Source organism: Hordeum vulgare, chromosome 7H (genome assembly GCF_904849725.1).
Source record: "Hordeum vulgare subsp. vulgare chromosome 7H, MorexV3_pseudomolecules_assembly, whole genome shotgun sequence".
Taxonomy (NCBI): Eukaryota; Viridiplantae; Streptophyta; class Magnoliopsida; order Poales; family Poaceae; genus Hordeum; species Hordeum vulgare.
In genome coordinates this window covers 623,141,099-623,168,573 of record NC_058524.1, presented here as the reverse complement: position 1 = coordinate 623,168,573, position 27,475 = coordinate 623,141,099, and the positions used below count along the sequence as shown (strand labels likewise).

Here is a 27,475-nt window from a genome sequence, read left to right as displayed (position 1 = left end):
GTCAGAACCTCAACTAACAAGTGACCGTCAGCGGCAGGCAAGAAACAGACGATCGATGAGGGAGGGAACTCCAATAATCGGCTCACCCTTTTACTTTTAGGGCCTGGTGATGATGATGTTGATGTCCACGGTTTATCTTGCGCTCCCACCAGCACGTACATGTGATTAAAGCAAGGGTGCGCGTGCATGCGGCGCATGGCTTTTATCTATGTTTTTCATTTCAAAAGCTAAGCGGGAATCAAGGAAGGATTGCACGATAAGGGCTTGGTTAGGGAAGCATTCATATATACCTGTGGTTCGACAAATACAGCGACCCGGCAGAGGCAACACTTTCTTCTTTGCGCTCAAGAATCTTCACATGCAAGAAAGAAACAGCGAATTGACGATTATCAGCACCGACTAGCAAGCAAACCCAAACATGGAGCACTTTGTTGATTATCAACACCATTTGATTGCTTTCTCTGACAGAGAGAGCACTTTACATCACCTTGTATATGTTGGTACATATGCGATCTCGACGCTGAGTACTTTCCGACGACGACGATGAACGACGACGACCGCGACCCAGTGTAAAGCTAGCTAGATCAAGCTAGCAATCAGCCGGCTGTACAAGCACGAGGAGCTAGCAGGCTGGCTAGGAGGTGGATGGATTCTCACGGTACGCAGCACATGCACATACGTGAACAACCAGCCGTCGGCTGATTCGAACGACGCTGCAACTCGCCAAGACACGCGCAAGCTAGAATACAAGATTGATAGCTAAAGGACCGTCTCGGTCCTGTCGATATCTGTTGCTTTAATCTGTAGTACAGGGGTATAGCTGCGTACATATAGTAGCTAGGACCGATCCACTCTAGCCTCCTCGTATAGAAGTTTCAATCCTACTACTAATAGGAGACTGCTCCGTATACAATCCGGATACGGCGACATACTACGTCGGGTTTAGTTCCAACAGTATAATGGCCTTTCTGCCTGCTTCTCGGGCTCCTTCCTCCACGGCTTCTGAAGGTCGATAACATAAGGTGTTTCCGCACCAGCTGGAGTGCTGCTATCACAGCCACAAGGACAAGTGAATACCAAGTGTCTAATGCAATATATGATTGAAAACAAAATTTAATATGGTGACTCGCAATGGAAGAACACAAGTATATAGAATTACCTTGAGATGGTGTCACCAGACCGAATGACTACTACTATTTCCCCATCTTCCAGTTCCTCCTCCTGCCTTTCCTCTTGCCGAATGCCTTCTACTATTTGCCCCTCTTCCAGTTCCTCCTCCTCCTCTTCCGCTTGCCGAATGCCTTGTACAATTTGCCCCTCTTCCAGTTCCTCCTCTCCCTCTTCCTCTTGCTGAATGCCTTCTACAATTTCCCCCTCTTCCAGTTCCTCCTCCTCTTCTTGCTGAATGCCTTCCACTATTTCCCCATCTTCCAGTCCCCCCTCCTCTTCTTGCCGAATACCTTGTACCATTTCCCCATCTTCCAGCTCCTCCTCTTCTGCTTGCCGAGTAGCTTCTTCTATTTCCCCATCTTCCAGTTCCCCCTCCTCGTCCAACTCCTCCAGAGTGCCTTCTTCTGCTTCCCCCTCTTCCAGTTCCTCCTCCTCCTCTTCTTCTAGAATGCCTTTTTCTATTTTACCATCTTCCAATTCCTCCTCTTCCTCTTCTTCTTCGTTCAGTTCTCCCCAGCATTTGCTGCGATCAATAGGTTCTCCCTACATAATTTGCATAAAGCAAATGTTAGTTCTACTCACTACTAACTTCATTTACAAAGTTTGTCGTGCTGAATCCCAAAACATTTTCGCATACTGGGTTGGGTGCCTAGGCTGTTGGCAACAAATAATAGCAGGTTTCCTTTCCAAAAGAAACGTAGGATTAATTAGATGGTGTAAAAAGTAACATTTAAGTAGATAAGTTACCTCGTCAATTGGAAGCTTTCCCAACTCCCGAGGTCCATCACTGAAATTGCCGCCTGATGATGACGGTGTATCTTGCGCTCCAACCAGCATGTACCTGCAAAGTGAGCACATGAGGCGTGTGAATTCCCTGGTTAACAAACTAGAAGGGACTCGGGGGAGGATTACTCGGTAGGTTTGGCCAGGGAAACATATGCATGGCTCGACGCGAACAACGCCCTATGGGTGATCCTTACTTCTTTTTGTTCAAGAACCTTCATAGTGAAGAAACAAAGTAATGATGATTAATAGCTACGTCTTGAACGGTTTAAGAGGGACTTTGATGCGGTGGTGATTCTGGTGCACTGGCATCTCTGGAAGGAGCGTAATGCTCGTATCTTTGATGGCGTCGCATCGTCTCCGGACAGGGTGGTCGAAGCGATCATTGAGGATCTGCGATCCTGGCGTGAGGCAGGCTGCTAGCCTTTTAGATGGCGTGCTCACGTTGTGCTTGTGCTGCAGCAGCAGGTCTGAGTCATGGCTTGCTTGCCTTGCCGGTAGGGGCTCTCTGTTTTATGGCGTCCTGTGTTTTAGGCACTTGGCCTCGAGGCTTCGCTGTGGCACTTGCCCTGTTTGTACACCTGGCGTCCATCGCCGCTCTGTAACTGTTCTTTCTAATCTTAATAAAGATCGGCTTCAGCCTTTCGATTAATAGCTACGACTAGCCAAGCCAAATAGTGCTATAACAGAAGAGCCAATAGCCAAACTACCACTAGTCAAAACCAAACATGCCAAAATACCACTAGTAAAAGCCAACTTGCCAAAATAGCACTGGTTCATAACTGAGACTAACATCATCTGAAAAAGACTTGAATGCCCTTACCTCTTCAACATAGAAAACAGACACAAAATGGTTCATATAAGTCACAACACAGTATAGCATACCAAAAGAGCACCTCCTGTACACCATTGTGCCTACTATGCATGCATACACGGTTGCAAACAGTCTTAGTACTGACTCCGATTACATAACATCTAATTAATCTACTACAAGTTATAATCTAGGACGGTCAACATCCAAAAGCTTCCTGATATCCTCCTTCACATGGCATTGCTGTTTTGAGAGAAAACAAAGTAAAGATCAGGATGAAGGCAATTTGGAATCCGAATGTTTTCACAGAAAAATCATGCTTCTCACAATCAAATGAACTGAACTCACAGAAAAGGGCTAGGAGCAGCAATTTTGCTCCTTGTAGATGCACTAGGAGGTGTTGAAGCAATTGCAATAGCTGTTGCCCTTTGCCTTGTCATTGGACTTGTAGGACTACCAAGCTGAGTACCTTGCTTAGTTGGTGTCTTAGGAGAAGAAGTAGCTGTGATGCTTGCTTCAACCTTTGATTTTTTCCTACAGTTCAATACAATTAATATGCAAGACATTTGGCAGCAAGTGAAAGAAATTTTGACTCATGAAATAATTACCGTGGAGGAGTAGCATCTCGGTCCGCGTCACTTTCAATCTCTGGCTCCTTGCATGTCTTTCGAAGATGACCTAATGCTCCACACCTTTTGCATTTGTGTTTTCTGCCAGTTCCACCTTCAGTGTAATTCTTTATCCTCCTAGTTCTTGGACGTCCAGCACTCTTGGTAAGCTTGGGAGGGATCATATCAAATCCAGGATTTACCTTGGGCCATTGGGACCTACCCCTAATTGGCATGAGAATTCCCTCATATGCCGCTTTGAACCTTGCCACTGAGAAGCACTCATCAATATAATCCTCTAGTTTGGCTTTTTTGGAGAATATGAACCGAAGAGCATGTGTGCATGGCTTACCACAAATCTGCCATCTTCTACAAGAGCACTCGTTTTTCTCCAAGTTAACGGTGTGCCTCCATCCATTTCCTGAAATCTCAGCTATATTTGGTGATGCCCTTGCTTCCAAATAGTGCAGCCCCTTGCTTTTCAAATTCAACTCCTTTATCACACTAGGTAGTATGTAACCTAGCAGCGTTTCGGCAACGGCTCTCCTTTTCTCGAACAATTTCATTATCATTTCCCTCAGGTTGTCCAAAAGCTCAACAAGTGCAAGTTGCTTCATGTCCTTAATCCAAGTATTGAAGACCTCTGCCAAATTATTGCAGACATACTCAACTTTTGTCATTGCTGAAAATTTGCTTCTTGTCCACACACGGTTGTGATGCATATTCAAATAGGCTATTGCTTCAACACTTTGTGCTTGTATTTCTGCCATCCTAGATGCATGCTTCTCTACTTCATAGGTCCAAGCTGCAGGCCACATATTATCTAGTATGTCACCTTTGAACTTTTTCTTGAAGTTAAGCATTAGATGCATCATGCATTCTCTATGTTCACAATTTGGGTAGACCTTAGAAACGGCATTCTCCAACCCCTTACATGCATCTGTATGGATTACAAGCCCTTGTGGCTCTCCAACAGCCAATTTCAGCTGCTCCATGAACCATACCCAATTTTCTATATTTTCTTTCTCAAATATTCCAAATGCTACCGGAAACATCCAACTATGCCCATCCACACCAATTGCGGCTGCCAATTGTCCGGTATATTTCCCACTAAGAAATGTTGCATCAACCCCCAAATATGGTCTACACCCTGCCAAGAACCCATCAATGCATGGCTTGAAGGCAATGAACAACCTATTGAAAACATGCACAACGTCACTCCTTTTGTTGGTAGTTGTTTTTATGTCTATCTCAAATATACTTCCAGGATTGGTTGCCAACAATTCGGCTCTAAAGTTCCACAATTGCTTGAAATTCTCCTTATATGTACCTTCCAATTGATCCTTTGCACGAGCTCTTCCTTTCCAAACATCGGTGTACTGAAGCTTAATATCATACTCCTTTTGCAAAGTTTCTCTAAGTTGTTTTGCACTCACCGTGGGATTCTCCTCAAGTGCAACATTCCCTTTATCAGCAAGCCAATCTCTATTTGCCATTCCTTTGCTGCAATTGGTACTCCCACAAGTATGGCCAAAAGGGAGTTTTTTTACCTACAATAACATTAAGAAACATAAGTGCCAAATAAACAACAGTAAAAAGAAAGAAATCAACAATAACATAAGCTCTAAATCTTTGAGGGTCACTATACAATGAGAGCTCCTATACAATACCATGAAAGTTTTTGTGTTAGGTAATTTTGAGGCATGTATCCTCCATGGGCAATCCTCATCAGTGCAATTAGCCCTAAATCTTTGAGGGTCACTATACTGCGTGCCAAAGGACCAATCTTCTCTAATTGCTAATTGTCTCAAAGCAACTTTAAATGCTTTAGAGTTAGGAAATGTGGCTCCTACTTCAATTCGAGGATTGTTTTTATCATGGATATAAGTAGGAGCCATATTGTTCGCAAGTAAAGCCTCATCATCCCCTCGCACATGTTGTGGATCATAAGAGTTGTCCACATCCAGTGTTCCCAATGGAACTCTTGCAGCCTTTGGCTCGACATTCTTTTGTGGCTCAGCATTCTCCTTTGACTCAACATTCTCCTCATGCAAATAGGTGCTCTCCTCGTTGCATCCCACAGGCTCATCATCCTCGTACTCCCCTTCATAGGCTTGCTTAGGCCAAGCAAAGAATGGAGCCTGAACTGGCTGATCATCCATCTCCTCGGTCATAACATGGGCTGGTTCATTCTGTTGTTGTTTACTCTCAATGGTCACACCGAACCTTACTATTTTTGTGTTAGAACATATGTCAAACAATTGAGCTATCTCTGATTCAGAGATCAATGGGACGGTGTTACCTCCGGATCCATACCAAATGACCATTCTCTGATCAGCAGACCATGTGTACCTCCCCTCCACAACCTCCTTTATCCGCGCAATGGACAAGCCCCGACCAGCCAGAAAATTCCATGTTCTGCCCCTTGTATACACTTTTCTGCCGTCTACAACCGTCAAGTAAGATTGAACATCTATTTCTACTTTGAAATCGCCCATCGAATCTAAAAATGGAAACAGAGGATCATCATTTAGAATAAAAACATCAGATTTAAAGCATCAGATATTCACCCAGAGGGCCAGCAGCAAGGCCGTCGCTGGCCTGGTCGAGGGGCGAGCGGGAGGGCCAGCAGCAAGGCCGTCGAGGGCCTGGTCGAGGGGCGAGCGGGAGGGCGGCGTCGGGACCCTGGAGAGCGGGAGGGTGGCCTCGTCGGGGGCGAGCGGGAGGACGGCCTCGTCGGGGGCGAGCCGCGGCCTCGTCGGGGGCGAGCGGAAGGCCTGGTCGAGCGGGAGGACGGCCTCGTCGAGGGCGAGCCGCGGCCTCGTCGGGGGCGAGCGGAGGGCCTGGTCGAGCGGGAGGACGGCCTCGTCGGGGGCGAGCCGCGGCCTCGTCGGGGGCGAGCGGAGGGCGGCCTCGTCGGGGGAGAGCGGGAGGGCGGCGTCGTCGGGGGCGAGCGGGAGGGCGGCGTCGTCGGGGGCGAAGCTAGGGGAGGGCGGCGGAGCGAGCGGGAGGGCGGCGGGGCGAGCGGACGCACGCCATGGATAGAGACCGGGAGCAGAACGATGGGGAATACGGGACTAGGTTTAGAGATCAGGGGCATTTTGGAAATACCCAAAAAAACTGACAGATGCTAACGGTTTGACTAACAGAATATGTTTGACATCTAACGGAAGTGTTATTCTGGTCTGAAAAACTAAGAGAGCAGTGTTATTTTGGCACTTTGGTTTTTTATAGTGGTATTTTGGCACTTGCGGTTTCCATTAGTGGTATAGTGGCAATTTTCTCATAACAGAATGGTTTAATTATATACTCCATCCGTCCCAAAATTCTTGTCTTAGGTTTGTCTAAAAATGGATGTATTTAAATACTAAAACGTGACTAGATACATTCAAATCTAAACAAATGTATGACAAGAATTTTGGAACGGAGGGAGTATAAAAAAGATTAACACCAATTACTTTCTCGATCATAGAGAGTAGTTTATTTACCTGGTATAATGGCCTTTCTGCTTGGTTATCTGGCTCCTTGCTCAACTTCCAAAGGTCAATAACAATAGGTGTTTCCACACAAGCCAGAGTACTGTGCCAGAAATAAGGAAAATCAAATACTCAAGCGTCTACTACACTATTTAATTCAAATATAAGAACTGGTAACTGACAACCAAAATAGCTGGCAACAAGAGGCAGAAGTATAGACCTTGATATGGTGTCAATAGACTGTATTTCCTCATGAATAATTAGTTCCTCCTCCTCTTCCTCTTCATCCTCTTCTTCGTCCAAATCTCCCCAGTGTTTGCTGCGGTCACGAGGTTCTTCCTAGATAATCGCAGAAAGCAAATGTTAGTTCTGCTCACGAAAACCACAATACACTGCAACTAACTTTCTTTACAAGGTTTGCCTTGCTGCAGGAATCCAAAAAACCTTTTCATATACTGGGATATGGTGCAAAGAAACAATGACAGGTTTAGAAAGAACGTGTACAAATAATTAAATGGTGTGAAAAGCAAAAAATTTAGATAAGGTACCTCATCCGGCACATCATCCAAATTGTCTCCACGAGAGATTGGAGCATTAAAACCTGGGTTCTTCAGATAAGGATAAGAGGGTGGAGGACCAAAGAACTGGAAAAAATGAATTGGGGTCAACTGGCTAATGATGAAAGCACTGTCAGTACGAAAACCAGACAAACATAGATTAGAAAATACATACCTGCATCCTGGTAACCCATGGGGGCGGGGCACCATCAGGCATACCAAGAGCATTTTTAAGCTCCTCGGATAGCACACCTGGTTTCATTACCTTAAGCTTCGGCTGTCGAATGTGCAAGTAGAACTTAGCATCAGAACCATATATGGACTCATGGATGGTGTCTGTTGTTTCTTGTTGTGTAAATATTGAAGATTACGTACCTCAAACTCTTTCCCTTCATAATACAGATCACCATAACTAGTCAATGTGGGTTTTGTTTGATATTTAAAGAATGCATCATGCAAAACCTGTGGAAAACAATGCCTAACATTATTAGCCTTGAATGAGAACCATGGTACAAACTAATAACTGTGGGCAGATCAACATTATTAGTTGTGTAAGTTCCCAAAACAATAGAATGGCACTCAGGGAGTTACTCTGATGGGTTCATAGAGGATTTAAGTTTGTATAAAAAGAGGGCCTCAAATACAAACACAGCAAGAAAACTAGAGAAGGAACTAAAAAGTAGCAATATATGTACTCATGGTTGTATGGAAGAAAACAGAGGAAACAAAACCCACAAATGGCTTCATATTTGCAGCTGTGGCAACATAACTAAACTACTATGATATGCAGGTGGGTATGTTGACCTGATAATCCATATCTGTTGGCTTTTGAACGTGCGTATGCAGCTGTACAGGCGTGCCTACGCGATTCTTGCTTCGGCCGGCTACTTGACGGAACTTGCGTAACTAGCGACACGAATAAAACTGATCGATGGATTTGATGGCTAAAGGCCCGTGTCGAGCCTTTGCTTTGTATTGCTTTTCGTTTTTCTGGTGTTACAATCAACACCCCTAGGGTGTCTTTTATACACGTCCACAAGGGACTATGGAAATAGACTAGGACTAGGAATCCTAATACTACTAGGACTCGGTTTGGCTTTCTTTCCTAATCCTAAAGAAACAACATGATTAACTTCTACATTCACCTCCTTAATCTTGTTGCTTGACTTCACTTCTTGCACTCCGACTTTCCTCCTCATCTCGATGAACTTCTGTCGACCGAGGGACTTGGTGAAAATATCGGCAAGTTGGTCTTTCGTGTTCACATGTTGAACCTCGATCAACCCTTCTTCAATGCACTCCCGGATATGGTGGAACCGGGTATCTATGTGCTTGCTCCTTTCGTGATGAACCGGATTTTTGCACAACGAGACTGCAGCTTGGTTATCGATCTTCAGTGACACCTTCTGCACCTCCCTCTTTGCAAGAATAGCTAGGAGTCTTCTCAGCCACACTGCTTGACAAGCCGCCGTGCTTGCCGCTATGTATTCTGCCTCGCATGAAGACAGTGCCACCACCTTTTGCTTCTGAGAATTCCAGCTAATCGGATTCGGGCCAAGGTAGAAAACCATGCCCGTTGTACTCTTTCGGTCATCAACATCACCTGCCATGTCACTATCTGAATATCCACGAAGGATCAATCCTTCCTTTCCCTTTCTATACGTGCAGCCAAGATTAATTGTGCCTTTCACATAGCGTAGAATTTGATTGACCGCGCTCATGTGTTCGGTTGTCGGATTCTCCATGAAACGACTCACGATCCCGACTGAATAAGCCAAGTCAGGTCGGGTATGCACCAAGTATCTTAGGCTACCCACAACGCTTCGATACATTGTGGTGTCCACTGGCGGATTTGAGCTACGCTTGCTCAACTTGTGACGTTGGTCCATTGGAACTTGTGTCGCGTAGCAATCTGACATGCCACACTTGTCCAATAACTTGACCGCGTAAGCCGATTGACATAGGGAAATCTCCCCGGAGCTTTGCTTCACTTCGATGCCCAAGTAATAGCTGAGTAATCCCAGATCACTCATGCTAAACTTGTTCTTCATTTGCGTCTTGAAACGTTCAATTTCTTGTACGCTATCTCCGGTAATAATCAGATCGTCGACATAAACTCCAACTAGCAGGTTTGAGCCTTTGGAGTTCTTTGTATAGACTGCGTGCTCGAGGGGACATCTCTTGAACCCGAGCGAGACCAGACTTCGGTCTAACTTTGAGTTCCAAGCTCTTGGCGCTTGCTTCAACCTGTAAAGTGCCTTCTTGAGCTTGTAAACTTTCTTGAGGGTCTTGTAGCGACGAGGCCCTGAGGAATCTGTTGTGGCTTGCGAAGGAGGCGACACAAATTGTGTCGGTGTTGATGCACTTGAGGAAGACGGCTGAGACCCTGGTGTGTCATCGACATCCATGTCGTCGGCGTAGTCGTCGTGACCATGACCATCATCTTGATTGTCGTCGTCACTATGCGCCTCGTTGTCGATGTTGTCATCGAGATCTCCACCCGTGTCGTGCGCTTTGTTGTCGCTATCTCCTTGCGACCTATGCACGTCGTCGTCGGTGTCGGCACCATGATGATCACTACCATTATGGCCACCTTGGTTCGGCGTCTTGCCAACCACCTGGACATCTTCTCCTGCATCATCGTCAGTTGGAAATTCAACTGCAAATATGTTACTGTTTGGAGCATCGTCGGCTGCGGCGCTCCAATTCCACGCTTGGTTTTCTTCAAACATGACGTCGCGTGAAAACCGTAGACGCTTGGTTTGTGGATCGTAGAAACGGTATGCCTTGGTGCCAGAACTGCTCTCGTATCCCATGAACACCATCTTGGTGCTACGATCGGCAAGCTTCGAGAGATGTGGCTCCGCCGTCTTCACATGTGCCACGCACCCGAACGTCCGTAGATGAGACACATTCGGCTTACGTCCGTAAATTGCTTCATACGGAGTCTTGCCGACCACCGCCTTCGTTGGAGCCCGGTTGAGAAGATAGACCGCCGTCGAGACAGCTTCTCCCCAAAAGGTCCCCGGCAGGTTCTTGCTCTTGAGTAAACTCCTTGCCATGTCAACGACGGTTCGATTGCGCCTTTCAACGACCCCATTCTGCTGCGGCGTGTAAGGTGCCGCGAGGAACCTCTTTATGCCAATCTTCTCGCTGTAGTCGTTGAACTCATTCGACGTAAACTCTCCGCCGCGATCTGTCCGTAGAGCGCGAACCTTCAGCTTGTGTTCCATCTCCGTTGCAGCCTTCAACTTCTTGAACGCTTCAAACGCCTCATCTTTAGATCGTAGGAGAATGACCCACATATATCTCGAGTAGTCGTCTACCACAAGGAAGAAATACTTCTTTCCAGCGTGAGTTGTCGGGGTGATAGGGCCACATAGATCACCATGGAGCAGCTCGAGTGCATCACTTGCACGATAGGTAGACTGAGCAGGGAATGGCCTGCGGTGCTGTTTTCCAACCAAGCACCCGTTACATACTCGATCAACATGGTCGATAACTGGCATCCCGGATACCATCTCCATCTTTGACATCTTCTTCAAGGCGTAGAAGTTAACGTGTCCAAATCTAGCATGCCATAACCACGAATCATCATCACTCTTGGCAAGCCAACACTCCGGTTGAGATTGATCAAGGTTGAGGATATAGAGCCTATTCCGTGTGCGATTAACACGAGCTAGCACGTTTCGGAGGTTGTCGAAGATCGTCATCACTCCGCTCTCGATATTCACCTTGCATCCATTCTCGTCAAGCTTCCCAATAGAGATGATGTTGTTGCGCAGCCGTGGGATGTAGTACACTCCGATGAGTATGCGATGTTCGCCTGTGAGACCCTCAAAGAGGACAGATCCTTGCCCGCAAATCTCCACAGCTGAACCATCACCGAACTTGACCGAGCCTTCAACACCGTATTCCAGCTCGAGGAATTTCTCCTTGCACCCCGTCATGTGGTTACTGGCACCCGTGTCGAGATACCACGACACGTTGTGATCACCGGATAACTTTGGTGTCACTTTTTCCTCATGAAGTAGCACCTTCCGGCTTGGTTTCACAACCACCGTTTCAGCGAGATCACAAACTTTGGCCATCAGAATACCTGGACCTTCGTCTTCCTGCTTTGCCAAATTTGCCTTGATCTCCCGCTTGTTAGGCTTTGGACAATCCTTCGCAAAGTGACCCATCTTATTGCAGTTATAGCACTTGACCTCGGACAAGTCCAAGTTCCGTGGTTTCTGCTCTTTAGATTGGCCCGCCTTACCACGACCTTGTGGTTTGCCTTTTCCTTTGCCTTTTCCGGTTTGTCCATCGCCCTTCGTGTTGCTTGAGCCTTCGCCACCGTCACACCTTCCTTTGCTACTTGGGGCCTCCCAATCTGCGCGCGAGTACATGAGTTGGTCACTACCTCCTCCTTTGCCTTTCCGACAGCCACGAGCATTCTCTTCCCATGTCCGCAATCGTCCGATCGCCTCCGTTATGGTCATGTCGTCGATGTCGTAAAGCTGCTCGAGCGTGCTGATGATGTACGTGAATTTATCAGTGACTAAACTGAAAAACTTCTCCACGATCTCGGTCTCATCGAGCTTTGCACCAAGCGCGCGGATCTCTCCCACCAAAGTAGTAAGATGCATGGCATAGTCATTCACCGATTCAGTTTCCTCCATCTGCAACTTGTGAAATTGGCGCTTCAGCACTTGTGCCCTTGCCTTGGTGACGCGATCTTCTCCGATCCTCATCTCCTTGAGTGCGTTCCACGCCTCTCTTGCCGTCTCGAACTCCGCCAATGTCATCAGCACGGAATCCGGCACAGACTGGGCTATGGCGGCCATGGCACCTTCGTCGGACTCGTCATCGACATCGTCGTCCGTGATTGCCTGCCACACTCGAAGGGTTCGGAGAATAATCTTCATCTTCACCGCCCACACGCCGTAGTTGGCGTCGGTGAGCATCGGGTACTGGATGGGGATGTTGCGATGCGCCTGGACGTTGGCGCCGCTCGTTCCTCCACCACTGGTTGCTGACTTGACGCCCTTCTTCACCTTGTCGCCGTTCTTGTTCGCCTTAGCACTGCCGCTGCCGGACTTGACCGACTCAGCGTCGCTGTCCGTCATTGTAGATCGTAGATCGTCGAGGCTCTAGATACCAATTGTTGGCTTTTGAATGTGCGTATGCAGCTGTACAGGCGTGCCTACGCGATTCTTGCTTCGGCCGGCTACTTGACGGAACTTGCGTAACTAGCGACACGAATAAAACTGATCGATGGATTTGATGGCTAAAGGCCTGTGTCGAGCCTTTCCTTTGTATTGCTTTTCGTTTTTCTGGTGTTACAATCAACACCCCTAGGGTGTCTTTTATACACGTCCACAAGGGACTATGGAAATAGGCTAGGACTAGGAATCCTAATACTACTAGGACTCGGTTTGGCATTTTTTTTCTAATCCTAAAAAAACAACATGATTAACTTCTACAATATCCATATTCCCCCTCTTGGGCAGCATCCGTCTGTGTTGCTTCTGTGTCAATGCCTTGTTGTTCTCCTTCTCAACGTATCCCTGCATAAACATTTAGAAAATCAATTAGGCTTTCCTTTTTTTGCAGTCAAGTTTCAAAAATTTACCAACTTGCCACAGGACTGAGCCAACATGCAACATTTCCCATGATAGAACAGACACTGACACTAGCTTACCAATATAACACTGGATTTACCAGCCAGTCAGCCTATAAACCCGAATAGTAGCTTCACTGAAACCAACACAAACACCATGTATTTTCTTCAACTCCAAGAAAGTAAGTTACCTGTCTGTAGGATAATCCAAACGAGGCTAGCTCATTGAGTCCGGTTAGGATTAGTAGTGTGATCAACGCTGCCGGATTAGTTTAGGAAATCTAGGTTTAGTTGGTTTGTACTTTCCTAATACTAGTATGAGTCCGATTAGAATATAGAGTCAGATTAGGATAGATTTTACCATAAGAGCTTGACAGGACATGTATAAATACATGGACAGACTATAGCTTTGTAACGTATCGAGTTGTAAGGGAGAAAACTATAACTTGAGAAAAGGAGAAATAAAGAGATGCATTAGAGGATGCGAGACGCACCCTTGGCTAAAAGTGTTTATCCCGTGTGTTCGTGATATTTTGATGTGATCGATCCTGTGGCGAAAAGCCAACAATTGGTATTAGAGCAAGGTTGAGGTGAGGTTGTGCTTGCCCCGGGGTGGCAACCCCACTAGCGCCTCGGGGCGGGCGATACAGTCGTTGGTGTAGCGACGAGGAGGATTGTGCAATAGTCGTTTGACGGAGCGACGACGAGAAGGCGGTGAGGGTTTTGTCGAAAGCGAGGCGGCAGGTGATTGTCGTTCGACGGAACGACTTGGAGTAGGGCGACATGCTGTCGTCGGCAAGGAAATGGTGATCCTTGATGGTTGCGGAGGTGCTGAAGCTGTGGCACTAGGAATCTCATTGAGATCATCGTTGGGGAGTGCAAGGAGGAGACGGTAAAAGTTATGTGCCGTTGTCAAGGTGTGCACGTGAGTTCTTGTAAGGCGCGTCCAAGACCTCAGGTGTGTGAGTCTTCTGCTGCAGTTGAGATGCGTCACTGGCGGAGGATAATTAAGAGCTTGAGAGGATGGAAAAGGGAAGTTGTGCCCTGCGTTTCTGTCTGTGATTAACAAGTTCTGGCGAGTTCATGTACGGAAAGATGTGTTGCTCGTACATGACGAGTTGTGTTGCCGCCGGACGCGAAGTGTTGTTTGGTAAGATGCGTCACCGACAACAAGAATAAGGTGTGGAGTTGGGTCCAAGTACTAGTCTGCGAGACGTTTGTCATGGTCGAGGGACTCCGATGAGATGCATCTTCATGGCGTGAAGGCATGAGACGTCATGGTCGAGGTGCTCCAATGAAGGTGTATCTCCAAGGGGTGAAGACGTGCACGGAGACAAGATGGCGGGATATCTCCGTGTCGCAACGTGAAGATGAAGATCAACATGAAGATGGGTGTGGTCCAGTTAAGTCGAGTTACTACATGAGGCTATGCGTTTAGTCTGCATGTAGCATGCTAAGATGTGGCAGCGTGGCTGATAGTTCGAATAATCGTTGGTTTCAGTTTTCACGTCGGCATGAGAAAAGATGACGATGAAGTGGTGGCCATCGTTGAAGAACATAAAAGTTGCGGTCCGGTAAGCCGCGTCACTGGAGGCGACCGACATGACAAGATGAACATGCGGTCTTATACGTGTTTTGTAGAGTAAAGAGTATGATAGTTTGGATTAGGGGGTGAACGTAGGATAATCCAAACGAGGCTAGCTCATTGAGTCCGGTTAGGATTAGTAGTGTGATCAACGCTGCCGGATGATTAGTTTAGGAATCTAGGTTTAGTTGGTTTGTACTTTCCTAATACTAGTATGAGTCCGATTAGAATATAGAGTCAGATTAGGATAGATTTTACCATAAGAGCTTGACAGGACATGTATAAATACATGGACAGACTATAGCTTTGTAACGTATCGAGTTGTAAAGGAGAAAACTATAACTTGAGAAAATGAGAAATAAAGAGATGCATTAGAGGATGCGAGACGCACCCTTGGCTAAAAGTGTTTATCCCGTGTGTTCGTGATATTTTGATGTGATCGATCCTGTGGCGAAAAGCCAACACCGTCTTATCTTTTCAATTCCAGTTGCAGCAATGAAGTCAGGAAGCTTGAACGGTTGTTTTTGAAAATCCCTCTTTCCCTGAAACAGCAACATAATGCATGAATCCAAAAAATATGAACAGAGAAATAGGTGAATATGGCAGTCTTAGATCCTATCTTGAGTTTAGAATTTTGTAGTCCTCAAGAAAAAGATAACAGTTCAAGAAGTATGATCTGATTCTAATGCACGGAATATCAAAAGCCAAGGACTCTAGATGGACTCTAATATGTACAGCACAAGATGCATCAAATGAATGCACACAAGATTCAATTATGCTATATACCCCCACCAGAAAACAAAATCCTGTATAAACTACAGAAACCATTCAAGTAGTACAACACCATTTCCAGCCTCCTCGATTGTTACAGCAGTCCCTGCAAGAATTACACATCCATATAAGAAGGGCGAAACATGTTGGACATTATGGGCATAGTTTGGTTTGTTGCCCCAAGTAGCCAAGCCACAAATTTGGTAAAGCATAACCAAGACGTCTCCAAAATGCCAGTAAGGTTGAGATTATTGGACTGCAGCCAACGACAACTTCTCTAGTTGTTGATGTGGCACATGGATCCCACATTTACTTCTCATCAAAACATAGTCAATGCAGGTCTTGATTTACTGATTAAATCACAAGGAATATAGCTGTTCAAACGGGTCACAAATTGGATTGACATTTCAGAAAAAATAATTTTTAAAGCCTGTTACTCAGATATATAACTATTTAGTACATCCAACTATCTATAGCCATGTCAGCAAAAGGGGGCCTCAATTAAATAACTAATTAGTATAACCAACTATCTCTTAGCTATGTCAGCAAAAAGGGCACAAGCAGCAAGCGTGCCCATGAGTTGAGTTTTCCTACTATGCACCAACAAAAGCCTTGGCACAACCAAAATATTGCAGAGCATGCTAAATATTGGAATTAGGCCCAGCGACCAAATCTTAGGGACACTACAAGTTTATGGTAGGACAAAACAGGCCAACCAAGCCTCCCCGAGGCACATGCTCCCACACCTGCTCCCTGGGTGACTTGGAAGAAAATGCAGCCATCTTCTGCATACTGACTCACCGAGCAACTAATTTCACAAAACTTGGTTACCATACTAAAAAATTTAAATGTTCCACAACTGATAAACCTGCAAGTACTTTCGTTTCTGGCACCAGTGTCTCAGAACAGGCACGGTGTTCCTGCAGGACTTTAGGCATACGAGCAACTTTGGATCAGGGGCGTTCCCATCCCAGACCTGGCAAGGGAGACAAACAACAAATCACATGTGAGATGAAGAGCACATTCATGAAAACATACCACAGCTAGCCGACAGCGTCAACATGTCAACATAGATGGCAGTATGGCAGAGCACAATAGGTAAAAGTTCAACGAATCATCGACATTGGTGTTACAGAAGAGCGATTGAAAGTGGGAAAGCACCTCAACAACATCAGGCCTGCTGCACATCTGCTTCAGCATTGCAATATTCATCCTCCGCAGCTGCCTCTTCTGCTTCTTCGACAAGACAACTGCTTCCTCCTCCTTAATTTGGGCCACCTGCTCGGCATCAGCATCAGCAACAGCTGGCCCCTGGTTCATCGCGGCATCTGCGACGCCTTCCTTCTCATTCTCCCCGCCCTACGAGCAACAAAATTTTGCTCGTTTCAGTCGCAACTCCAGTTCAACCAGAGAATAGGTTTGCTGTTCCAGGCACCAAACCCTCGCGGCCAGAACAACCAGCCAAAACCCCACCATAAACCCTACCAAATTTCCCCTGAAATGGACGGGGAGGCAGGAGGAAGGCTTGGATACCTGGGCGGGGGGAGAGGCGGCCCTGGAAACCATGGCGGGCGTGGCGACATCGGGGTCCTGTCAGTACTGAACCTGCAAGACCAGTGTGGCGCCATCTTCAGTTAACGAATGGCCTAGATCGTTTGAATCCAACGGTTCGCGCAGCTCGCCATCACTGTACCGTTTCACTTGCCGTTACTGTTTAAGTTCCGTTGCCGATTGCCGTTGTCTGTCGCCAGCAGGCTATAAAGCCAGGTGCTCGCGTCTGTAATGAGCATTGAGAATTGCTAAGAAGCTTATTTACTTTACAGTACACTTTATATCAATATAAACCCTAGAGGGGCTACTTTCCCCTTTCCTCTTTCGATCTGTGAACGAGTTCATCGCATTCTTGCTGAAATTCCTAGCTAGGGTGTGACAATTGGTATCATGAGCACTGTCTTTCCTCGGAGAAGAGATATATCGTAGTTACCACAAGTAATTTCCCACCCTTCCCTCCCTTGTTCTCGGCAGACTTGGCGACGATGGTGGCGGGGTCGGCGGGTATGGCGGCGGTAGACTAATTCGACGGCAGCTCGTTGAGCAAGACTGGTTGGAGAGCACCTTGCTCCTCCAGTAAAATCCCACGTCAAGCAACGGGTGGTGCTGTTTCGGCGGCGTTTTTCTCAGGCGGCGGCAAGATTCAGTGCCAGATCAGGTTACCGGAGCTGTTCCGGCCGTAAAATTCCTCTCTCTGCCACTGTATCACGATGGGGCGTTCCAAATCTACCCTGGAGGAGTCGGAAGTTGCGGATCTACTCGCCATGAAGGGCGGATTCATCCAGCATCGGGAAGAAACTGCAGATCTGAGAGGCGAGGTTGATGACTTGCGGAAAGACGTCCACAACATAAACCTCAAACAGGACACGATGGTCTCTGTTCTTGATGGAGTGCAGAAAGCAGTCTCAACCCTCAGTTCACACCTGTCGACTATGGCAGATGTTCTCAAATCCCTTCGATCCACGGAATCCTCAAGTTCAGCACAACAGGGCAAATCATCACCTGATCTGCCACAAAAAGAAACATCAACAGTGGAAAGAGCCATGTCTGAAGAAATACGACGACGACTGGTGATGGAACAGGAAAAATCAAGACTGGCCGCAGCACAGATCCCATCTACCACCCATCCAGGTACCCAGGCCTGCTATTCCACCAGGGTTCGGAGCCAATCAACCAGTGGAAATACACTCGGGAAATGCCACTCCTATTGCAGCATATAAGACGGCCAGAACACCTGGTTTCCATGGGTTTCAACCACCAGGAGTTCGTCAGAGCTGGGATGACTTCCAGAAGCATCATGACCAAGAGATGTGTACACAATTCCTGAAGAGCATCACTAAAGGTCCATGTATGGATTTCCCCCGCTTTAATGGAGATAACCCAGCAGGGTGGATCAGACAGTGTGAGAAATACTTCCAGATGGCTGGAGCACCAGCTGAATTCAAGGTTAACTTAGCACATCTTTATGTGACAAGAAGAGCTAATGTTTGGTTAAGACGCTCTGGGATCCTTAAAAAGCAGTTAACCTGGGCACAATTCTGTGAAGAGATCTTGCGCAGATTCTCATCAGCTAGCTCTTATGACCTAACTGACAAATTTAACACCCTCAAGCAGAACACTCTCACTCTGTCTGAATATACTGACCAATTTGAAGAGCTAATGGTAGAGGTCCAGTCTGATAACCCTATCATGGATGAAAGTTGGTTTGTAAGGTGCTATGTCAATGGGTTGCGTTCTCAAATCAAGTTCCAAGTTAGAGCCTTGAGACCTACTGGGCTAACAGAGGCCTATTGGTTAGCAGTGGGCCTAGAAAGGGGAGCTGCTGAGAAGAAATCCTACACTAGTTACTCTGGAACTACTAAGTCTACCACTGGTTATCAGAAATTTACCACTGCCTTGCAGGAGAAACCAACTGAATCTAAACCTGCTATTGTCAACCAAAGAGCCAGGGAACCTGGTAAGTGTTGGAGATGTGGGGATGCATGGTTTCATGGACATAAATGCAAAATGGCTCCTGCACTAAATGTATTGGTTGGGGAAGATCCCACTGAACAAGCAAAATATACTGAAAAGGTGAAGGAACATGAGATGGAAGTACAGCTGCAACAAGAGGAGAATTGTATGACACTATCTGCACAAGCAATGAAATCTGACGATGTCAACACTATATCTCTGTTAGTGCAGATTGGAGGAAAACAGGGGATTGCTTTAGTAGATTCTGGAAGCAACTCAACCTTCATCAGCCTCAAATTTTCCCTATCTACTAACTGTACCATCTTGAAAGACACTTCGAGGGCAGTAGCTGTTGCTGGAGGAGGGACACTGTGGTCTGGCTCCTATGTTCCACCCACAACTTTTATTGCACGCAATACCAAATTTACACAACAGTTCAGAGTACTGGATCTTTCTGGACATGATATAGTTCTAGGCAGTGATTGGATGGAACAACATAGCCCTGTGGCTTTTCATTAAAACCCAAGACAGATTTCTGCTATGATGGATAAGCAAACTCTAGTGACAATTAGAGCCTGTGACACACTAGCTGATGCAACCCCCATAGAAGCAAATGAAGTGGACAAATTATTAGCTCTAGGGGCATCTGGGTATGTTCTGCATCTCATCAGGGACACTTCTCTCAAAGTACCAGCTCCATAGGAAATTCCACCACCAGTTCAGGAAGTACTACAACAGTTCCCTGAAGTTTTTCAGGAACCAAAGGGATTACCTCCAAAGAGAGACCATGACCACAAGATTCCCCTTAAGGACCAAGCAGTACCACCAAACTCTAGGCCCTACAGAGTACCACACATGCAAAGGAATGATCTGGAGAGACAAATTGACTCCATGCTCAGAGATAAGATTATAAGAGCCAATGGAAGTCCATATTCCTCCCCTGCAATTTTGCTCATGAAAAAGGATGGCACCTGGAGAATGTGCATTGACTATAGGAAACTTAATGCTGCAACCATAAAAAATAAGATTCCCATACCTGTGATTGAGGATCTTCTGGATGAACTCCAGGGAGCTACATACTTCACCAAATTGGATTTAAGATCTGGCTATCACCAGGTGAGAATGAATGAGCAAGATATACCCAAAACTGCATTTAGGACATATTTTGGTCACTATGAATTCCTGGTGATGCCCTTTGGACTAGTTAATGCACCTAGGACTTTCCAAGCTCTGATGAACAACATATTTGGTCCATATCTCAGGAAGTTTGTATTGGTATTTTTTGATGATATCCTCATTTTCAGCAAACCCCTTTCTGAACATTTGGAGCACATACAAATTGTTCTCCAGCTCCTAAAGGAACACCTGCTCTTTGTTAAACAATCTAAATGTGTGTTTGCTTCCAGACAAGTGGACTACCTGGGCCACATCATCACTCGAGAAGGGGTATCAACTGACCCTGCCAAAATCACTGCAGTTGCTGATTGGCCAGTTCCTACTACAGTTAAGCAACTCAAAGGATTCTTAGGTCTCTGTGGATATTACAGAAGGTTTATTAAGAACTTTGGTACCCTTTCTAGGCCACTGCATGATATTCTGAAGAAAGACAGTTTCAACTGGACAACTCTTCAAACACTGCTTTTTCTAACCTAAAACAAGCTATGATTCAGGCACCAATACTAGCACTTCCTGATTTCTCTGAGCTATTCACCATGGAAAAATATGCTTTTGGAGAGGGAATAGGAGCAGTCATGATGTAGAAGGGAAGGCCACTAGCTTATTACAGTTCCACTCTCTGTCCCAAAAATGCTGCACTATCAACTTATGAAAAAGAAGCTCTTGCAATCATTGTTGCTCTCAAAAGGTGGAGACACTACTTTTTGGGGAATGATCTCATCATCAAAACTGATCATCAAAGTTTACAATTCATTACAAACCAAAAGATTTCCACAGGCATTCAGCACAAGCTCATGCTCAAACTGCTGGAATTCAATTTCACCCTGCAATACAAGAAAGGAAAAGAGAACATTGTTGCTGATGCACTGTCTAGAAGAGATTCTATCATGGCTATTTCTGTAGTTACACCCCAATGGATCTCTGCAGTTGAACACTCTTATACCCAAGATAACACATGTCAAGCACTGTTGGAGAGACTATTACTTTCACCAAACCATGCTGAAAACCAAAACAGCTTACACTCAGGGATCATTAGGCACAAGGGGAAGATTTATGTGGGGAAGGACATGGAACTAAGAACAAAGTTACCCACAACCCTTCATTCATCAGCTATTGGGGGTCACTCTGGCAGAAAAGCAACTTATCACAGAATCAACAGATATTTTACTGGCCAGGGCTGAAACAAGCAATGGACAATTTTGTGGCAACATGCCCAGTGTGCCAGAAAAACAAGGGAGAAAACTGCCCTTACCCAGGATATCTGGATCCTCTACCACTTCCTGATATGGTGTGGACACACTTGAGCATGGATTTCATTGAGGGGTTACCTAAATCAAATGGACATGATGTTATATTAGTGGTAGTAGACAGACTATCCAAATTTGCCCACTTCATTCCTTTATCTCACCCATACACTGTTCAAACAGTTGCCCAAGCCTTCATTGATAATGTGATTAAACTACATGGTCCTCCTTTGGCCATTGTATCTGACAGAGATCGAATCTTCACAAGTCAGCTGTGGCAGGACATCTTTAAGGGCATGGGCATTAACCTAAGATACAGTTCTGCTTACCACCCTGAATCTGATGGACAAACAGAGCGTGTGAATCAATGCCTAGAACACTACCTTCACTGTCTCAGCTCAATGCAGCCCAAGAAATGGGCAAAACACCTGGCCATGGCAGAGTATTGGTACAATACAGCATACCACAACTCCCTCCAAAAAACACCTTTCGAGGCTGCCTATGGATATCCACCACCCAACATATGTGAGAACATTCTGTCTAACAATATGACAGCAGATGCACATCAGTTTTTCTCTAACAGAGAAGCACTTCTCCAGCACCTAAAGGAAAACCTCATTGCTGCTCAAGTTCGCATGAAAAAATATGCTGACAAGAAATGCACAGAAAAGATCTTGGAAGTTGGAGATATGGTGTACCTCAAAATGCAACCCTATCGCCTTAATGCCTTCGGACTGCGTACCCACATCAAGCTCCAGAGCAAGTACTACGGCCCTATCTGCATAATTGCCAAAGTGGGACACGTCGCCTACCGCCTACAAGCTCCTTCTGCCAGAGAGCACCAGCATCCACCCAGTCTTCCATGTCAGCCAGTTGAAGAAGCACGTGGGACCTAAGGCGATTCCTTGCTTAGAACTTCCTTTGGTACGATTCGATGGGATGATCCTCACCGAGCCAGTCCTGGTTCTGGAGACACGCCAAATTCCTCGCAACAACCTGCCGGTCGTCCAGTGGGCAAACCTACCTCCGGATGAATCCTCGTGGGAAGATGCCGCATTCATGAAGAAGACGTTTCCAGCATTTTTCAAGGCTACTGTCGATCGCTGGTTCAATCGCTGACCTCCTTGAGGACAAGTTCGATCTTTCCCGGGGGCATTGTCAGTATTGAACCTGCAAGACCAGTGTGGCGCCATCTTCAGTTAATGAACGACCGAGATCGCTTGAATCCAACGGCTCGCACAGCTCGCCGTCACTGTACCGTTTCACTTGCCGTTACTGTTTAAGTTCCGTTGCCGATTGCCGTTGTCTGTGGCCAGCAGGCTATAAAGCCAGGTGCTCGCGTCTGTAATGAGCATTGAGAATTGCTAAGAAGCTTATTTACTTTACAGTACACTTTATATCAATATAAACCCTAGAGGGGCTACTTTCCCCTTTCCTCTTTCGATCTGTGAACGAGTTCATCGCATTCTTGCTGAAATTCCTAGGTAGGGTGTGACAGGTCCGTGAGGCCGAATTTCTCGAAGACGGTCGCGAAGGCGCCGAGGAGGAGGGGGTCGTCGGCGCCGAGGCCAGGCTTCTCCGGCACGTACTCAACCTCCACCTGCAAGGGGCCATGGCGTTAGGCTGCGGCTCGAGCGGATTACGGGGCGGCGGAACCGGAGCTCGCCTGCGGGCGGGGGTCGGGCAGGCGGGGCGGGCGCTCTCGTCGGAGCCCTCGCCAGCCCCCGCATTGGCGCCCGCGGCCCTTCTCTTCCTCGGCCTGCGGCGGCGGAGGCGGTGGGGGTGTCCGCGCCCGCTGTCCCGCGGCGTGGGGCTAGCCGCGGTGGCGACGGCGGTCGGGGTGGCGGGGGGCATGATCGTCGTGGTCAGTAGAGGCGACGAGATCGAGGAGAGACGGGCTTTTTGCTCTAGCTTGTGGACTGTGCTCGTCGGTCTTGATGACTTGTGTGTGTGTGTGGGTTTGGGTCGTTTGTTGGGCCCAATCCAAGTTGGGCTCCAACATTTACGATATCTATCGGCTACAACATTTGTAGGATAAAACCCATAAATTTCACCGACTATTTATAAATATATATATATATTAATGGGTTCCTATATTAATGGAAGTATGGGAGACATAAGAACTATGACAACATATGCTTGAAATCTCACACATGATATTTTTTTCGTGTGAAAACTATTATATCCAACAAATGACTCGGAAAGAAACACTAATTAGGTTGTTGGTTTAACCCATACCTCTAGAGAAACTACTCAAGGATCATTCGACTTACCTCAAGATAACTCAAGTTTGTCTTTATCTGGGTCACCGAGAACCTAGAAGACATGCACACGCAAGCATTCGCTTGCCTCTATGAATCGGTGTCTGGTCCATGGAGAGATATTTCGTATATGGAGTGTACTTATGAGGTTTATGCAGGCTTGTTGACGAGGAAGGCCAAATTGATCGACCGCACAGGCCCCATAATTTTGAGAGACCCCAGTCCAGCAAATAATATATATATATATATATATATATATATATACAAGCAGTGGTAACTACCACTTGGCTAACTGATCTCCACGTGTCCACACTCTACGTAGGAGCAAGCCAATAGGATAGGATGAATCTGGTTAACGGGTTCCTATGCAATCCAATAAGAACATCTATTCAAGTTTTATTATTAAATAATTCGGCGAGTTGTGCAACCACTCCCTCAATTATAGGCTAGGCACCTGGTCAAACTGTTTATAGGATAAGCATATGTGGACGTGATGCCTATTATTTCTGGTGGAAGGAAAATCTTTAGGTAGAATATGATAGTAAATTTTGTAACTTTAAAGAGAGAGATAGAATGGTGTAATTTTATAGAAATTAATATGTATGCAGTATGTTGTATTATGTGAAGAAAGTATGGAGTATTTCCATTAAAGAAAGTATGGAGTATAGTATGTTGTATTCTGTTAAGAAAGTATGGATTTTTTCCTTCTAATAACATATGAAGTATAGAGTATTTAAAATATCTAATATATATTATAATTCATGGAGTCTTTCATAAAAAGGTGTATGTACACCCATGGCCGGCCTCTAAACTGGAGCCATTAAAAAGAAATGAATTACAAGATGTGGACTTCTATAATTGATTCATCTGATATAAAGTACAAGATGTAGTATAGGTAGATGATGCATGCAAACGTAATGTCAGCCATGCATCTTGGGCGTCTGCCATCCATGCATGTCATCATGTATTCGTTAATATTGATCCAGCCATACGTTGTTTTCATTGTCGTGTGCCGTGTGCTGCCGTAAAACGTTGTCATCCCGTAACGCTGGAGCAGGAAACTATCGATCGTATGTATAGTCGTCTCATACCGGATATTTGATCTTCCTTTTCTTGTGCGGCTGTAAAGACCGCACGTACAGCAGCCATCGATCATATGTACATCAGCCATTACAAATAAAACTGTTTTGGTTTGTAACAAGAATATACAAACAAATTTATTTTAATGTAAGAAAGGTTGTTAGGTTGGTTAGTGGTCCAATAAGGACGGGATGTACAATATGTAGAGATGCATTCAATTTCTGGGATAAGCGAGAACGGCGATCAGTACGCCGAGGATAACCACCAATTAAACAAATGAACATAATTAATAATATACCAAAAGGATCGGATGCAATCTATCCTAACCCATTATGCCTCGTTTGGTTAAGGGGGATTGGGGAGGGTTTGAAAGGAAAATCCCCGAGGGGTCCACAAACCCCACAGATCCTCGCGTCCCCATTTGGTAGGAGGGGTTTGCTTAGTCCAATCCCCTCCGTTCCCCTTCAATCCCTTCCTATCCATGTGTTTCAAAACCCTTCTCGGAGGACTAGTGGAAGCAAAACCCCGGAGATTTGAGAGGATTGGGTGAAACAAAGGGATTCACCCAATCCCCTGAAATCCCTCCCTCTCAAAACCTCCCCAATCCCCCTTAACCAAACGAGGCCTTAAGGTTCTATAGCGATCAAAGAAAAAAAGCACGCTTGGATCTAAGCAGGGAAGATTGACGGTGGATTCTTAGGTGGTAGACACCATTTTTCCTATATATATATATATATATATATATATAGTCCGACTGAATGCTGATAGGAATCTAGAATCTTAGTGTATATTGATATGAAATATCAATTATATGGGCAGGGAAGACCCCCCTAAAAAAATAAAAAATAAAAAATGCAGCATGTATGCGTACGCATATCAATAGCCAATGCACACACATGTGCATGTTTCCAGCCAAGTATGCCCGCATACACATATCAGCAGGCAGTGTACGGGCACATGCATATCCAAAGATTGTAATATTCCTGAAGATTACAGTCCAAGACAAAATCATGACGAAGAAGAAAATCAAAAAAGAAGACAATGCCACCTCCATTGGCAGCCAAGACACGGTGTGCAAACCTCTCCAACATGCACTCAATACCCTAGAAAGAAGGGCTATAATGGCTACAAAGCCTATAAAGCCTAGAAGGCCTAAAAACTAGGTGCATGATGAACAAGGAGAAAGAAGGAGGAAATAATAGAGGAGCCTTCTCCCGGAAGCCATCCAAGAGGTGCTCTCTTGCCTATAAAAAGAGGAGCCTTGCTGCGAAGAGAGACACCAGACGGAGAAGAACCAGCCACAGATAGAGCACAGAGTTGCAACTCAGCTAGCAAGCTCTTTGCTCAAGTAGTAGTAGTAGTAGTAGTACTTCCTCATCGTGTAATAAAGAGCTACAATATTTAGAGCATTTGTAAGCTCGCGAAGGTAGTTAGAAGGTAATTTCTTTATCCTTGTGTAAACCCTTCGGGGGTTCCCGAAAGGGAAAACCATATGTAAATATTTTACCTTCTAACTACCTTCGCGAGCTTACAAATGCTCTAAATATTGTAGCTCTTTATTACACGATGAGGAAGTACTACTACTACTACTACTACTTGAGCAAAGAGCTTGCTAGCTGAGTTGCAACTCTGTGCTCTATCTGTGGCTGGTTCCTCTCCGTCTGGTGTCTCTCTTCGCAGCAAGGCTCCTCCTTTTATAGGCAAGAGAGCACCTCTTGGATGGCTTCCGGGAGAAGGCTCCTCTATTATTTCCTCCTTCTTTCTCCTTGTTCATCATGCACCTAGTTTTTAGGCCTTCTAGGCTTTATAGGCTTTGTAGCCATTATAGCCCTTCTTTCTAGGGTATTGAGTGCATGTTGGAGAGGTTTGCACACCGTGTCTTGGCTGCCAATGGAGGTGGCATTGTCTTCTTTTTTGATTTTCTTCTTCGTCATGATTTTGTCTTGGACTGTAATCTTCAGGAATATTACAATCTTTGGATATGCATGTGCCCGTACACTGCCTGTTGATATGTGTATGCGGGCATACTTGGCTGAAAACATGCACATGTGTGTGCATTGGCTATTGATATGCGTACGCATACATGCTGCATTTTTTTTGAGAGGGGTCTTCCCTGCCCATATAATTGATATTTCATATCAATATACACTAAGATTCTAGATTCCTATCAGCATTCAATCGGAGTATATGTCCTCCGCGCCTATATATATATATATATATATATATATATATATATATATATATATATATATATATATATATAGCACATAAAAAAAACTCACTTCCAAGCAGCCCATTATAGCACACTAGTCGTGAACCCGTGCGTTCACACGGCTAGTTGTAATATATTAACTTAGAAATTCCATACCATAGAAAAAAGAGTTTTTTTTTTTGTAAAACAACATTAACCCGACATAACATCCAAATGTAAAGGATTTGAGATATCAGGACTAATTCACATAGTAATATGTTTTTGTGAATAAGTTATAGATATATATGTCTGACTGAACGTCTATTTTAACATTCATGCAGACTAACTCCCTAAGAATGTTCACACAGTTGTCGATGTTAGTTAGATATGAAATACTCCCTTCATATCATAATGAGTAATGTGTTGCATTTACCTTCAATCAAACTATTAAAAATTTGATTATCACTTTTTGTATTATTTAGATTGGACATGTAAAATCATATGCACTCATTCTAGAAATAAATAGCTAATGTTACATCACGAAGGCCATGTGAGTGTCCAAAACAACATTTATTTTTTATATAGAGGGAGTATTATATTTAAAAAATTATTATTTATAATAATATGTTTATTCCCTTCATAGTAATTTTGGT

General features: G+C 45.3%; 1 protein-coding gene across 1 annotated transcript; it reads right to left on the bottom strand.

The window, feature by feature from the left end:
• Positions 1-942: 942 nt before the first annotated feature.
• Positions 943-23,144, bottom strand: LOC123409597 (splicing factor 3B subunit 2-like). The gene is made up of 16 exons (XM_045102453.1): positions 22,947-23,144; positions 22,793-22,890; positions 16,900-16,957; positions 16,528-16,725; positions 16,235-16,342; positions 15,062-15,137; positions 12,874-12,947; positions 9,620-9,634; positions 7,581-7,676; positions 7,397-7,492; positions 7,069-7,187; positions 6,861-6,951; positions 2,083-2,168; positions 1,918-2,011; positions 1,160-1,713; positions 943-1,048 (listed from the first exon to the last, which is right to left on the bottom strand). The coding sequence occupies exons 1-16, from the start codon at positions 23,142-23,144 to the stop codon at positions 943-945; spliced, it is 2,067 nt and encodes a 688-aa protein (XP_044958388.1).
• Positions 23,145-27,475: the final 4,331 nt, after the last annotated feature.